Raw genomic sequence first — 16,475 nt, forward strand, 5'->3', positions numbered from 1 at the left:
GATGGATTCCACTGAGGAGGTTGATGAAGAAGCGGTGAGTCAGAATTTGCTCCCTAGCACAGATGAGGTATTACATTCCTTTGTCGGTGATTCCTTCGTTGAGAGCAACCAACCTGAGGTAGTAAACGGTAATTTTATTATTGTTTGTATATTACCTCGTCTGATTCATGCATGTCCTTTTAATGCTTTACCCCCTTCCATGTGGACATATAATGTAACTGATTTTCACCGTACATGTCATCTCAAAATTGCTAATTTGAATTTAAACCATAATGTATTGAATCGCTCCGCGCTCCTTTATTTTGTGGATAAGTTTAGGAGCGCTCATAGGAAATTTGTTCGACTTAAACGGTCTTATATTTTAATTTCCTATTCTGTTATTCCACTTTGGTGCTACTTATCTTTGTTGTGTAGCACATGCGCAGCTATTTGACAAAGTTGCTGCGCGCTTTGAGTTGTTTTGATTGTGATTAGTTTGAGTGGCTCGAAGAAAAGAAGGTCGAGTGGGACTGATGAAGCTAGCGCTATCCGGGAGGCAACCCGGCGATTTTATTTTGCTTTTTATTTTATTTCAGTTGTAATAAATGGTTTTTACACCATAGACTATCTCAGTATGCGTGTTTTTATCAGTTGAGGGCTGTTTTCATTGCGTTTGCAGGAATTACATTGAGGATTACTCGATCGAGTGGTTTTTCTACTCGATCGAGCACTGTAGCTGATGGATTCACTCGATCGAGTGATTAACCCACTCGATCGACCACCTGCAAGATGAAAACTACTCGATCGACTGGTATCTTCCTCGATCGAGCAGTTTTAGATGCCCATTCACTCGTGTTGACCTGGATTAGCTTCTTGAGATGGTTTTCCGGGCCCTTAGCAACCTCCCATTTCATGGTCGGTTTGGGGAGGCTATGCATCCATATTCGCGCATTTTGTGAGTTTTTCCGCATTTACTCTCTCTTCTCCTTCAGTTTGCATTTCCTTTCCATGTTTTGGTACAATGGGGGCATTGTACAGTTTGGTTTGGGGAGGCTATGCATCCATATCTGTATCGCATTTCGTTTTCATTGCATTTCAAGTAATCACGTTTAATTTCCTGTTTGCATTGTTATTTATTTCATAAAAAATTAAAAAATTCAATAAAAATTTGAAAAATTGTTAAAATTCAAAAAAAATCACGTTTATTTTAGCATATAGGTTGAGTCGGAACGGTAGATTTCCATGATGATATTGCTCTATAACTGTCTTTTTGCTTAAGCCTTGCATTAAACTATTATCTTATTAGCTTTGTCTCTTTGCATAATCTACGAGTTTATGTTTAAATTTAGCTGAACGAATAGACTTGACCTGAAATTTTGGCAACCTACTTATAATTTCTAAGATTTAGAGCCTTATAAACTGGTGTCATTTATGACCAGTTTCATGTAGGATTGTGAGTAGTTACTCCTTGCATAACATGTATCATCAATTTGCACATATATGAAATTCAATTGCTTTTTGCCGTCATACATTCGGGTTAGTGGTTGGTGTCACATGCAGGGAGGTGCTTACATTTTCCCTTTCTTTCATTTTTACCCATTTAACTCCACATTAGCCAAATTTGCCAGTTGACCCTTTAGCTACATCCAAATTTAGCCTGCCTTGTCAAGCTAGTTTAGATTGTTGTTTTGCGGTATATATTTCATTGTATCAAATATTGGCGCATATTCTATTGAATCGGAGTTCGTATTTTATGAAGAAAAGGAGGATGATGAAAAAAATGACGTGAAAAAGAAAAAAAAAAAGAATTCGAAAAAGAAGAAAACAAGAAACCGTGAGTAAAGAAAAAAAATAGAAAAAAAGAATTCGAAAAGAAAAAAAAAAGATGTTGTTAGTTGACGGTTTCTACTCCTATGTTCTATCTTACATTATTTGAGGAGTATGTTTGGTTTGGTTTGGTGAGTTTTATGCCAAATGAAGGGCATTGTGCTTATTTCATAATTGAGTTGAGAATTGGATTTGTTTCATATGGTTTTGTTAGGTACTAGCTTGGCCGCCTATACCTCCACATTCCCATAAATGTTTTGCCTTTTCTTACCCATTGCCTCACTTTACCATATTTTTGTAAGCCCTCGGCTGTGACAGGACCTTGTTTGGTTGGAATGTATATACGGTAGCTAGAATTGTCTACCATATTAGTTGCATGCATGTTTATGTGGGTCGTAGTCTAGGTGAGCGACTATTTTTCTTTCTCTCTTACATATATATGTTCACCCTTTGCTTCATGAGAGAAGAGTGACCCGTGAGAGTCCATTATTAAAGGTCTTGCAAGGTCGACGGTTCAGCTTTATTTATAAACATCTTACAACTCGTTTGCATTTGACTATTTGCTATAGGTGTTAGTTTGCTTGCATTAAATTGGCTTAAGTGGGCATTTGTAGCTAGCTCTGAGTTATCTTTTTCCGTTCCTTTAGTTGCATTTTAGTTTACTCGGGGACGAGTAAATGTTTGGTTTGGGGAGATTTGATACGTGCATTTTATATAGTCTTATTGGTCTATTTTATGCACGTATTTATATGCTTTTATCGTGGTTTTATGCTACGAAATGCCCCGAATATGCTACTTTGGGTTGTTTTGTCTTATTTGCAGGAATGAACCCAAAAGTAGTGAAATCAAGCCTTTACCATCCTTTTAGCATGCATTTGGAGGAAGAGTGAATTTGGAGCGGGAATGAAGCTATTTTGAGATGCGCATTGGAGTAAGGAAGTTAGGCGAGCCAAGAGAGTGCTTCAATTTGCTAGTTCCTGCTTGTAAGAGCCATATCTCGAGTTCTACAACAGATATTCAGGTGATTCCAATTGGAGATGAAAGTTTGTCCTTTTAGCTTTCCAACGCCACCAACCACGCCCTGTTTGCCTAAGTAACGAAGAAATGGCAGCCGTTTGAAGTTTGGTGCGCGAAGCAGGAATTACGCGCTGAGAAGTGCTCGATCGAGGACTACTTCTGTTCGATCGAGAGCCCATTTGCTCGATCGAGAGCTACTTCTACTCGATCGAGTGATTAAAGGGAAATAAGTTCTGGATCGAGAGGAATGCTAAGAAATATCACTCGATCGAGAGCCTTAAGTGCTCGATCGAGTGGATTTTGCTACGGGCTGGGCTTTTTAGGTTTAATTCCGTCATTAGGTTTAATAAACCTTATTTTCTTATAAATAAGGAGTCAGTATGTCGATGTAAACTCTCTCACACACTTTTTATTTCGTTCCTTTTCTCTCTGGTTCGGCTATTGCTACTGTTACTTTTGTTCATTTTCCGGATCTCTTTAATTCAGTAATTCTTTCTTCCTTTCTCTCCTTTTAATGTTTATTATTCTTATTTCCTTTAAGTTTGTTTCCCTTATTCCCATGAGTAGCTAATTCCCCCTAGTATGTTAGGATTAGGGAAGCCGTGGTAGCATGTTTTAATTGTACTAAATAGATTAGCCCTGCGATAAGAATTGAATTAGGCAATTTAAGCGTTATCCCGGTCGAATGAATGCATCACGAGGAGACCATAAATTTAGTTAACCCCGACCTAGATCGAAAGATTGGAAGGGAAGGCTTGCTTAATTACAATAGGGTATCGTAGTGAGGGCGAAAGTTAAGCTATTTACGCTCTAGGGCGGTTTAAGGACCGAAAGGTGACGACCATAGCTCTTCTTATCAATAGTCTAATCGCCTTAGTATTCATGATAGTATAAGATCTGATAGCTACCACGGTAGACCGACTCCTAGCATACTACCCTTCTCTTATTGTTAATTTCTCTTATTTATTTCCCTCGCTTTAGTCTCTAGTCAGTTAACAATCAATCAAAACCCCCATTAGTGACATTTAGACAGATAAATAGACAAATAGATAGTATACCGCCTCCCTGTGGAGATCGACCCTACTTACCGCTGACTTCTGTTAGTTGTACTTAGGTATTTTATTTTTGGTACGAAACGACAGTATCAATATGCACCTTTTTTCCTATATCAACCTTACAACTGACTGATGAAGAGTTGAAAAATTATGCTCTTATGGATATTGAAAATTCTCTTCAATTAAATAGGAGTATCCTAACTATATTTCAAGGCATGCCTCTTCCAGGTTCTTCAACAACGTCACACCATAGTAATGGATGCATTGTCGTACGACAAACAGTCACTGAGGGAAGAAAATGAGCGTTAGCTATCTTCAATGACTGATGAACAAAGGTCGGTGTACAATGAAATAATGGATGTTGTTTTAAATAATAGAGGAGGGGTGTTCTTTGTTTATGGATATGGCGGAACTGGGAAGACATTCATTTGGCATTCTTTGTGTTCTGGCATAAGAAGTAAGGGAGAAATTGTTGTAGCAGTTGCATCAAGCGGAATTGCAGCAACCTTCATACCTGGTGGTGTAACAGCTCATTCAAGATTAAGCATTCCGCTCAACGTGAATGAGGACTCTACTTGCTCTCGAATTAAGCCTTGTAGTGATTTAACTGAACTTTTGATAAGGGTCAAACTCATAATATGGGATGAATCACCTATGACTCAGTAACATAACTTCGAGGTTGTTGATAAAAGTTTGAAAGATGTAATGCGCGTTGTGAACAAGAGAAATGTCGAACTACCGTTTGGAGGTAAGGTGGTAGTATTCGGGGGAGATTTTCGCCAAACTCTACCGGTTGTCTCCAAAAGAAGTAGAGCAGACGTTGCTCGTGTATCTCTTTGTTCATAGTATTTGTGGCCTTCCTGCAAGGTATTCTTCCATAATTACCATACCAATATATATATGTCTACCAACGTTATTAGTTACTACGGTTTTTAAAAATTAAATATATAAATATGATAATATTTGAATTTATCCAGGTGCTTAAACTGACAAAGAACATGTGTTTGCAAGGTGGAAGGACAAGCGACAATGTTGACGATATAAGAAAATTATCAGAGTGGATCTTGGAAATTGGAGATGGCTTAGCGGATGGTGAAAATGACAGGGAAGTCGATCTACAATTCCCAGACGACTTACTCATTCAACAAGTGGCGGATCTGATTGCATCAATAGTAAATGTCACGTATTTGGATCTACAAAATTAGTTGTGGAACCCAGATTACCTCCAAGAAAGGGCAATCCTCGCCCCTACTCACGAGATAGTTGAAGCGGTAAATGACTACGTGTTGTCGAAAATCGATGAGGATGAGGTTATATATCTAAGCTTCGATGAAGTTTCTAACGATGATATAGGCATGGGTGACTCTGACCTTCACTCTACCGAATACCTCAATAGTATCAAATTTTCTGGACTCCCGAATCATCAATTGAAGTTGAAGGTCGGTGATATGGTGATGCTTCTCAGGAACATTGATCAATCACGCGGTTTGTGTAATGGAACACGATTAATTATGACTGATTTAGCGTAACGCGTGATTAGATGTACGGTTTTAACAGGTAGTCATTAAGGTGATCACGTGCATATTGCTCGACTAACACTGACTTTGTCGGACTCTAGTAAATTCCCGGTACGTTTTAGCAGAAGGCAATTCCCTATCGCTGTCTGTTTTGCCATGACTATAAACAAGAGTCAAGGACAATCTTTATCTGAGGTCAGCATCTACCTTCCAAGACCAGTTTTTAGTCATGGACAACTTTCTGAAGCGATTTCCAGAGTTACAAGAAAAGAAGGTTTGAAACTTTTGATTTGTGATAGTAATAAGGTTACATCAAATACAACAACTAATGTAGTCTACCATAAAATTTTCCAATATTTGGAATGATATTAGTCTATTTTCGTTAAGTGTGCAATTATGTTTCTTCAATTTGATTGTAAACCATTTTCAAATTTGACAATTATTTCCATTTTATAGCGATATTTATAGTGTTTGCTTTTTATTATTTCCCATACATTGCATTTATTATATACTATATACTATGTTTCCTATTACAACACCGAATTTGTGCGTTAATATCACAAATTTAAAACATGTACAAGTTTCAACCCCTTGCAAATTTAGCACGTGTTTTACTCTATCATCAAAATAAAAGAAATAGAATATAAAATATTCATATATATTACTTAACATTCTTTAAATATTTACAGTGATTTCAATTACTATAAATTCATACCCGTATAAATTGCAACTAGTTCACTCTATTTTAGAGAATTGAGATGAAAATGAAATGACCTTTTAGAAACGTAGTTGCTCATTCATGTACAACAATTATTACATGATTGAGTAAATCATGTACATGAAAGAGCAATACCCTTTAGAAATGGGTGTTTTCTTTTTCCACTTATAACCCCATCACGGACAGTAAAGTTACCACTATACCCCTATAACTCAAAATCCCCAAAACTAAAACCCCTTCAAAACCCTCCCAATTAACAAATCGAGAAACTAAATTTCATCAAGATTTCAAATTGAATGCAGAAGATGAAAGCAATTAGAGGTAATTCTTCAAATCTCATTACTTTTTCTAATTTAATTTTCAGATTTTCTAAATTTTCTGAATCCCACCATTTTAATGGATATGGAAGTTTAAATTTGTTAAGAATTAGGTTATTTAGTTCACTTGGTCCTCATAATAAAAATGAGGAAGGTATAAAAAATGGCGGAAATGATCATGATGATAGTAAGTTTGCTGGGGTAAATGGAGGAAATTTTGTAAATCAGAGTTTTAATTCTGGGGATGGGCAAAAGTCGCAATTTGCTGGGCAGAATGCGGCTGTGGATCATCGAATTCGAGGAACGAGGAATGATGTGTTTATTAAGCCAATTAGTGGGGAGAATGGTGAAGGTAGTGGGGATTTTGGTTTGGATACTAAGAAGAAGAAGAAGAATTATTATCCGCCTTCTGTTCGCGAGCTTCTTAATTGTCCGTTGACAGATGAGAAAAGCCGAGGGAATGAGGATGACGGGGTTAAAGAGGAAACTAGGTTTAGTGAGGTGAATTCTACTAGTCCACCCGAAGAAATAAAGATGGATGTCCCACAGGATGCTGATGAGATTTTTAATAATATGAAGAAAAGCGGACTAATTCCTAATGCGGTGGCAATGCTTGAGGGACTTTGTAATGATGGTTTGGTTCATGAAGCTATGAAGATATTTGGGATAATGCGTGAGAAGGGTACTATGCCGGAAGTGGTTGTATATACGTCTGTGGTTGAAGGGTTTTGCCAAGCTGAAAAGATTGATGACGCTACGAGGGTTTTTAAGAAAATGAAAGACAATGGCATTGTGCCTAATGCTTTTAGTTACGCTGTCTTGATCAAAGGTCTGTGTAAGGCAACGAGACTAGAAGAGGCATCCGATTTGTGTGTTGAGATGTTGGAGGCTGGTCATTCTCCGAATGTTCCATTATTTACTCGATTGGTTGAGGAGTTTTGTAAGGAGAAGGGGGTTGAAGATGCACAAAAGTTTATTCTGACTTTAAGGCAAAAAGGATTTTTGTTGGATGAGAAAGCAGTTAGAGTTTATTATGATAAGACGGGTCCAACGTCTTCTATGGTCTGGGAAGCGATCTTCGGGCCTAAGAAAATCTTTGGGCCTAAGGAGACTACATAAACAACAGTTTAAGCTTCATCACGAGAGCGTTGACTATGTAAGCATTCTTGTGAAGTTTTCATTGATTTTTTTTATCTCTTTGCAAACTTGCTGCAAATTTGAAGTTTAGATAAAGTACTAGTTGTCCTCCTTGTTGTGTAAGCTACTATGTTGCTGCTGTGTTTGTCATCAGTTCAGATGTTGAACCAACTTCCGTTGTTATGGAATGGCATCATGACTTCTATAATATATGCAAACGCCATGCGATGTTTGAAGTTTTTGAACCCAATTTATGCTGTCTTGTGCTCCTTGCTGCTTAAATTGTTTCAAAGATTTATGTATTACTAGTATTTCACTGAGGTTAGGTTGTTAATGTTGCTTGATTTTCTACTTATTGATAAGGTATATGCTATGGAGTAGTCTTGATTCTGAAACATGTGACATGTGACAATAGCATTGGTTTATAATTGCAGTTTATAAAGAGAACGTGAGCAATGACGGCCGTATTTCCCAAATTTTCACTAGCAAAAACACTCATCTTGTTTGTATGTAATTCCAATAAGTGAAAGTTTACATTCTTAGATGTTTAAGTAAATGCTTAATTTTGAGTGCAGTTATTCCTTAACTCATTAATCAAAGAGTTTAGGTCATTATATGATGACCCCCCTTCTTCGACAGCTCTCCATGCCATGTCCTTCAACTTTTTTGCTCTGTTTCTCATTTCATGAGCCTTTTCTCCCACCATGATTTCTTTCAGTGCCTTCTCAATGGCGTCTTGATTTATCAAATCTTCGATAGAGGGCACTCTACTCCACCTCTTAGCTCCAACAGGAACCCCAGTCTTCAAAATCTCAGTCACCAGCTTTTCATTGTAGAATTGCTCGGCAAAAACCGGCCATGTAACCATTGGTACCCCAGCCGAGATCCCTTCTAGAGTCGAGTTCCATCCACAGTGAGTCACGAACGCACCTACCGCTTCATGCTCCAAGATCAACACTTGAGGAGCCCACCCTCTTATAATCAACCCTCTTCCTGCTGTCCTTTGTTCGAACCCTTGTGGCAACCATTCCTCAGCATTTCTATGGTCCCCATTTCGGACCACCCAGATGAAATTCTGTCTAGAACCCTCTAGAGCTTTTGCGATCTCGGTCAGCTGAGGAGCTAGATAGTGTGCTATGCTTCCAAAGCAAATGTAAACTACAGAAGCGTGTTTCTTTGAATTAAGCCATTCTAAGCACTCGTGTTCAGTTACCTTATCCTGGATGCCCCTATTGCAAAGCGAAACTGGGCCCACATGCCATGCCCTTCTTCCCAGTTCTTTCCTGAAAAAGTCAGCATAATCGGGTTCCAACTCGTAAAAGCTATTAACAATCACTCCATAACTCTCAACCTCGGATTCCTTAATCCTCGCTGATCTTCTATTAAATTCATTGTCTTCATCACTCCATTCTTCCTTTGAGACCTGTAATCGTGTCATTTTCACTTCGTGTGGAAGTCGGGGAAGAATAACTGCCTCGTCATCGGACGAGACAGTCTTGAACGGCTTGTGTACCCGTTCAATTTCTTTCGCACAAAGAGCAAAGAAACCGTACCCATGGAACACTATCCTCGGGATGTTAAACTTAGCCGAGGATTCAGTTGCCCATGTGAAGAACATATCTGCCACAAGGCAATCAGGTCGGCTAGCTTCTAAAAACTTCTCAAGCTGCTCTCTTAGCAACTCCCCCGCTTTAAAGAAAAGCGGGATTACTCCAAGAGCCCCCGCTTGCTGGAGGTTCTCGCAACCTTCAGGCAAACCAACTTCCCGTGATGGAAACGTAAATATCTCCAAGTTCATGAGCGGGTTTGGACCTCTTTTGTTATAGGTTTCTATTGTTTTGGTGAAGGTGGGCGCGTTCAGAGGGGTAGTAATGATGGTTGTCTTGACATTTCGAGCGACAAAGAGCTTGGCTATGTCGAGGATCGGGATCATATGGCCGTGTCTAGACATACATTGAAGAGTTGAAAGGTAATGGGATACGTCATAAGATGGTATACGAATATAATCATAGTTGTTGAACAGAAGTTTGGATCCTCAGCCACAAAATTATGATTACGAGAGGAAGACAATTTGAAGTTGATGACTTATTTTGTGCTATGTTGTTGAATATTGACCAAGACAAAGTATATGCACTATGTATAATGCATATATTGCGTCATGGGTCATGTCTGTCTTTTGTACTCGAAATTTGTGATTACCCAATCATCTTAGGTACTGTATCTGTCACAATATGGCATGAACATGCAGTGCTTTGTCTATAATTAAATAAGGACCAAATATAATACCACATTCCTAATATGACAAGCAACAAGTGTGTGGTGGGAACCAAAAATTTCACCACTTTCAAGCTATTTTTGATCCATTCTTAGTTATAGACAAATATATTCGTGATTCGTCTATAGCAAGACTAACTTTTTTTTTTTTTTTTTTACTTTTCTATTTTACAAATTTGCATTACTCGCTCATGCCTTGCCTCATTCATTGATTTGTCTTGTACAAATTCTTATTATAGACGGACACTATCCGTCTATACGTATAGACGGATATCATTTTCCCTCACAAAATACTCATTTGTCATAAAGTGGGAAGCACATGGGAGGTGCTCCACCTTGTCCCCCCAACCCATTTTATTAGAGGTCTTTATCTGTCTGTTCGCCCCACCCGTCTATACCAAGACCTATTGTTTGTCTTGTATGTCCGGAATAATAATAATAATAAAAAACCTAAGCAATTGTGTGAAGTAGATGCCGGACGGTTCTAGGATTTTAGCGATGAAAGTTCAATTATACTCCCTTCAATCTATATCAAGGCTACATTGACTTTATCACGTTTGTGGAAGTGTGTTTTGCAATATGACTATCTTTACTTATATACTTCATCCTATTCACTATATTCTTCCCCTTTCCTTTTTACACAAGGAATAAGAAACCAATTTTGGACCACACAAAATACACTACCCCACATATAATTTAATTTGGACCACACAAATCAACCCACAAAAGGAAATAGGGAAGAAAACTCGAATAATCCGAATAAGGAAATATGGAAGAAAATGGTGAATAGGAGGGAGTATTATTAAAAATTATAAAAAATTAATGTTCTTATAAAATTTATGACGATAAATCAAACAAGATCTATATGACTATATTTTCTCTTATACCTCCTCCATTCAACTCCACTCTACTATATTTCCTTTTTCATCCATCCAACTCACTCTAGTGACTCTACTTAACAAATGACCATTTTATCCACATACCCTATTACTTATTTACAATATTTTTCACTCATACCCCACTATTTCTACATTAAACTCCACTCTTTTTCACTCATACCCCACTTCATGGACTATACAACCAGATGTATATGTTGTACGGTGTAGAACCTGAGCTTTGTGCCAAAGTATTCGAGCTTTATATTAAAGAATATGAGCTTTATTAGAAAGTATTGAGCTCATTCATTTACACATTAAAAACATGAAATTTAAATTAGCTCAGAAAAAAATACACGTAAGCTCGAATTCTTATACTTGGTTATACCATGCTTATGGTACAACTGGATGTATATTACAAATAATATTCCACATTACTTATTTACAATATATTCCACCCAACCCCACCCTTCTTAATATTTGTGCAAAATACAAATAGGTAGAGTGAGTTGAATGGAGTAATATATTACAAATAATATCAAAAATTCTCCACGACCATGAATAATGTCAAAAGGTCAATGTAACATTTGATATGATATGTATTGACATATTTAGGTTCGACATTTAGCAAACTTATTGTACTCATATATTAGATAAAACTAGTTTAGAACCCGTGCAATAAATGCACGGTATATATAAATTTTTATTTTTAATAAGATATTTAAATAATAGTGGTATCTCATTAATTGTTCATTTATCTTGTTATTGTATTTTGTTTGAAAAAAAATGTGTTGAAATGTATTTTTTTAAGAAAATATTTTTTATACCACAAAACTAATGATTCTAATTTACAAATTCTCTCAAATGTTTTTGTCATGAAAATAATAAAAACGATAAATATAGCTTAAGGGTTGTATTTAACATTACCCTTTGTTTATACGTTATATTGGTCATGTCATCCTCAAATAATAGTATCAATAAATAATTTACCAGTTTATAGTTTTATATTATTTATATTTTAATTAATATAGTATAGTTTAGAGTTTAGTAATATAATTTGATGAAAAGATTAATTTTAATGAAAATGTAATAATATAATGAAACAAATTAGAATTATTAATTCCCTTATATTTAGTGAATACATCTAAATTGTTATTAGCAGTTTTTATTTAAAAAGATACTTTTTAGAGGGAGAATTTATGAGTTTACCTAATTTTTTTAGTAGATAGGAATTAACAAGAAGAAACATTATTAAAGAAAATTAAGGTGAGAATGAAATCATGGTGAGAGGCTGGTGGCAGCTAGGTTCGAACCCAAGGCATAATAAACAGTTTATGGACTATACAACTGGATGTACAATGACGTCACCCGGTGGTACTCAAATTGGGTGTCATGGGGATTATTATAGTAAATTATATAACTATATTTATTTTCCTTCCCTAAAATTTGAATTTCAACTAAATTTAGTAGAAAAGGGTAATTTTTGGACTAATTATAGTTAATAGTGAATAAACCAAAAAAAAACGAGTAAAATTTCCCTTGAATTGTGCCACTTTTTTAGGAATGTTACAACAAACAAGGTATGTGTTTAAGCATGAACGTAACAAGTAAATGTTGCACATATAGTTGATTCATGGCTAAGGCGGTGGATAATGATATACTCAATGTATACTCAAGTGTTCAGACTTTATAAATGAGTAAATTATAAATTACACCCACGTCAAATGCACATTTTTACATTTACTCCCACGTCAATTTTTTTTATTAAATTACACCCAAGTTAATAGCTCAGGTTAGAAATTGCACCCCAAGCCATTTTCAGGTGAAAAACTAAATGAAATGACTAAATTGCCCCCGCGTGTCTCTAACTGTGAATCAACCTCTAACTCTTCATTTTACATCCCCTATTTCAGTTTTGCCCTAATTTCATCCCAATTTTCCCCCAAAATCTCCCCCTTTCAAATTCCCCCAAATTTTCCCATAAATTTCTGGGTTTGTATTTCTTAGTTTATAATTCTGGGTTTGGGTTTGTATTTCTGGGTTTATAGGGTTTAGGGATTTTGCAATTCTGTGCTCTAGTATGTGATGTTTACGTTTTATTATCAACAGTGAAGGAACTCAGATAAGGAGCTTGATACTCAACGATCTGTATTATCATTTGCAAGGAGAGCTAGAGGGTCGTAGACTCGTAGCATTGAGCATAGACCATTAAGAGTCGAACCTTCTGCAAGCTTATGAGAAGAGAGTGGATCAAGCCTTGAAGGGAATCACCAAGATTTCCAGCCTGTTTGATATTTTGCGTCTCCAACATGACACTAGCCTTGATGTTTGGGACTACTCAGAATGGAAAGCTTCAAAAAAGGGTAGCAGAAAATACATTGTTTCGATTCAATTTGGGTTTGGGTTTGTATTTCTGGGTTTATAAGGTTTAGGGATGTTTACCGGTTCAATTTCTGGTTTTGTATTTCTTAGTTTTAGGGTTTGTATTGATTTAATTGAACACAATTAACCAAAACAAAACAATGTGGAATGACTTACCTTGAGATGATGAACACAATGAAGGGAAATAAAATTAGGGAAGAGAGACAAGAAGGATGAAGAGGCAATGAAGAAGGAGGAAACAAGAATCAGCAATAAAGAAATGAAGGAGGGCAAAATCGTCCAAAAATTTATATTTTACCCAGAAAATTTGAAAATTGACGGAAATTTGGCCGGATTCCGATATTGGGTGCAATTTGTAAACTGAGCTATTAACTTGGGTGTAATTTAATAAAAAAATTTGACGTGGGAGTAAATGTAAAAATGTGTATTTGACGTGGGTGTAATTGATAATTTACTCTTTATAAATTGAAAATTAGACATGAAATTTTGAGAGCTTGTAACTCCTCATGGCCACTCCATTGGTCATACTAGAGTTCGTATTTGATTTATGGGTAAGACAAATTAAATTAAGAAAAATTATTTGTTGTACGAGTATATCATAATCTAAGAACTTATAGTCTTATACCGATCTATCATATTGTATTTTCTCTTTGCTGGCTTGTCGATGAAGAATGAACCCTATCGATGAAAAACTAAGTAGATGAAGAACTCAATAAATGATAAAGAAATAAATTACTAATGAATAGTATAATTTGGTGTAAGGTACTGGCTAAATTATTTTGGAGTAAAATAATATAGATAAAATTTAATTTAGTTAGAGTTTTATTTTAATTGAATAGATATTAAATAGATACTCTATAAATTACATATCTACCCTTCAAACTTTGGCGGAAAAACGAAAGTTTACATCTTAATTTTTTTTTCTTTAATTATGGTGGCACCGAAATTTGGTGCCACCGGATGGAGCCCTATCATCATCCAAAATAAAATAACGTAATTCAATTTTCAATCAAATCCCCATTCTCTCTGACTGCTTCCATATTTTTTGTAACTACTCCCCATCTTCCTCCATCATCCAGTTAATAAATCATCTTCTCCCTTAAATTATTATAATTAATTGACTATGCAGAATAAATCATATATATGACGTAACTTGTGAGCATCATCTTAAAGGAATTTTTTAATCCAAAATTTCTAATGCATGAAAAAAGTTGAAGCTCGTATTATTTTTACATTAGCTCGTATTCTTATCTTAATAGCTCGTATTCTTATGTGCTCGTATTTTAAAGCTCACAATCCTTTTAAGCTCGTATTATTTTTACATTAGCTCGTATTCTTATCTGGCCAAATGATCAATTTGGTAAAAAAAGTGTCAAGTATGTGACATATTGGTAAAAAAAACTACACATGTGACAAATTGGGAAAAAAAGTGGAGTGCAAGTGCCAGATTGGTAAAAAAATGTATCGCAAGTAAATCCGTTTATTGCCGTTATTTTTTTACACGCTTCGGTTTTACCAATGTGAAAACGGGTAATTTTAGAATTTATTATGTGTGTAACAAGGAAATCGCAAGTAGGATTGTTCACAATTACCACTGTGGGAGATAACGACCCGAACTCGAATCTACGCTGAAGAATTGGGTGACTCGATATGACCCAAACCTGATAGGACTCTACCCGACTTTACCTATGCCAAACCCGACACGACTGACTTGAATCAACTAAAGGCGCCAATCGAGTAAGTCAAGTCGGGTTTGGGACAGGTAAAGTCGAGTCGAGTCCTATCAGGTTTGGGTCATATCGAATCACCCGACTCTTGAACGTAGAGTCGAGTTCGGTAAGGTCATTATCGAGTGAGGTCTTTATCATGGTTATATCTTTGTGTAACCATATCACTGACTCGATTGGCGTCTCTAGTCGAACTTGTGTGATAAAATAATATTTTGATCTTAATTTTTAAAAATATTTATCATGGTTATATCTTTGTATAACCATATCAAACATTTTCATTGATTTACTCAAAAATTTTATATATAATCTTCGAATCCAGTTATTTAAACGAATAAATAAAAAAAGATAAATTCACAATTATATATAGGCTTGTGTGACTGTCATGAGCTCGAAAGCTCCAGCTCAGGTAAAAGCTCGCGAGTATGATAACAAGCTCAAGTTTTTCAAGCTCGGATAAGCTCGAGAACGGCTCGAGTTCGAGTTTTGTTTCATGAGTAAACTCCGAGCAAGTCTGAGCCCTGACTCGACTCGGCTTGGCTCGGCTCGGCTCGGCTCGTTATTATCTCCCCTAGTGGTAATTATGAATTATCCTACTTGCGATTTCCTTGTTAAACACGTAATAAATTTTAAAATTATCCGTTTCCACATTGGTAAAACCGAAGCGTATAAAAAAAATAACGACAATAAGCGAATTTACTTGCGATACATTTTTTTACCAATCTGGCACTTACACTTCACTTTTTTTACCAATTTGTCGCATGTGTAGTTTTTTTTACCAATATGTCACATACTTGCCACTTTTTTTACCAATTGGTCATTTGGCCATTCTTATCTTAATAGCTTATATTCTTATGTGCTCGTATTTTTAAGTTCGTGGTCTTTTTAAGCTCGTATTCTTTTTTATATTAGCTCGTATTCTTATCCTAATTAACTCGTATTCTTATGTGCTTGTATTTTTAAGTTTTTGATCCTTTTAAGCTCGTATTCTTTTTACATTAGCTCGTATTCTTGTTTTAATAGCTCATATTATTATGTGATCGCATTTTTTAACTTGTATTCTTTTAATAATAGCTCGTATGATTGGTGTAGAAATTTACCTCAAAGTATTTTACATGCATTTTTCCTTCCCGATGATGATGTAATTGCTTCTCTTTCACCGAAATATTGTTAGATGCGTTTTCCCCCCCTTGATGATGATGTCAATTGCTTCCCTTTCACCATTTTAGAATTAAAATTAGGAGGAAGGAAGATTTGTCGACTGCTGTTTAAGACAAATTTAGAGAAGGAAAAGAGGAGGGTTTATCGATTAAAGAGAAAACAGAATTAGGAAAAAAGGAGATGGGTAGATTTATTTTTATTTTTATTGGGATTTAGATGGTTTGATATACAATATATGGATTTGTTTATAATATTACTATACAACAGGTTATAGGATCCTATTTGTGCATAGAACATGTTTTACCATTTTACCACTTAAAATACTAATGTTAAGCTATATTATTGATAAAAACGGCCATAAACCACGAGTAAACCACGAGTAAAAATGCGCATGAGTAAATGAAACATTTTCTATGTCCCAGTTATTTGTTTATCTATTTTATTTTAGGTGTCTCACTCAATTGTTTACCTTTCTATTTTAGGAATATT

At 35.8% G+C, this 16,475-nt stretch overlaps 3 protein-coding genes across 4 annotated transcripts; 2 read left to right on the forward strand and 1 right to left on the reverse strand.

Moving 5' to 3' along the window:
• Positions 1 to 4,196: 4,196 nt before the first annotated feature.
• LOC141600773 (uncharacterized) lies at positions 4,197 to 5,407 on the forward strand. The gene is made up of 3 exons (XM_074421023.1): positions 4,197 to 4,436; positions 4,856 to 4,987; positions 5,084 to 5,407. Exons 1-3 carry the CDS (start codon positions 4,197 to 4,199, stop codon positions 5,405 to 5,407), a joined length of 696 nt encoding a protein of 231 aa, XP_074277124.1.
• Positions 5,408 to 6,243: 836 nt separating this feature from the next.
• On the forward strand, positions 6,244 to 13,532 carry LOC141599448 (uncharacterized). Of its 2 annotated transcripts, none has more exons than XM_074419451.1 (2): positions 6,244 to 7,586; positions 12,826 to 13,532. In XM_074419451.1, the coding sequence occupies exon 1, from the start codon at positions 6,410 to 6,412 to the stop codon at positions 7,547 to 7,549; it is 1,140 nt and encodes a 379-aa protein (XP_074275552.1). In that variant the 5' UTR covers positions 6,244 to 6,409; the 3' UTR covers positions 7,550 to 7,586; positions 12,826 to 13,532. The 2 variants fall into 2 exon arrangements, with proteins under 2 accessions (XP_074275552.1, XP_074275551.1); XM_074419450.1 differs by lacking the exon at positions 12,826 to 13,532 and adding an exon at positions 8,002 to 9,529.
• Positions 7,972 to 9,706, reverse strand: LOC141599447 (scopoletin glucosyltransferase-like). The gene has a single exon (XM_074419449.1). It carries the CDS (start codon positions 9,516 to 9,518, stop codon positions 8,127 to 8,129), a length of 1,392 nt encoding a protein of 463 aa, XP_074275550.1. The 5' UTR covers positions 9,519 to 9,706; the 3' UTR covers positions 7,972 to 8,126.
• Positions 13,533 to 16,475: the final 2,943 nt, after the last annotated feature.

This window comes from Silene latifolia, chromosome 9 (assembly GCF_048544455.1).
Source record: "Silene latifolia isolate original U9 population chromosome 9, ASM4854445v1, whole genome shotgun sequence".
NCBI classification, from domain to species: domain Eukaryota; kingdom Viridiplantae; phylum Streptophyta; class Magnoliopsida; order Caryophyllales; family Caryophyllaceae; genus Silene; species Silene latifolia.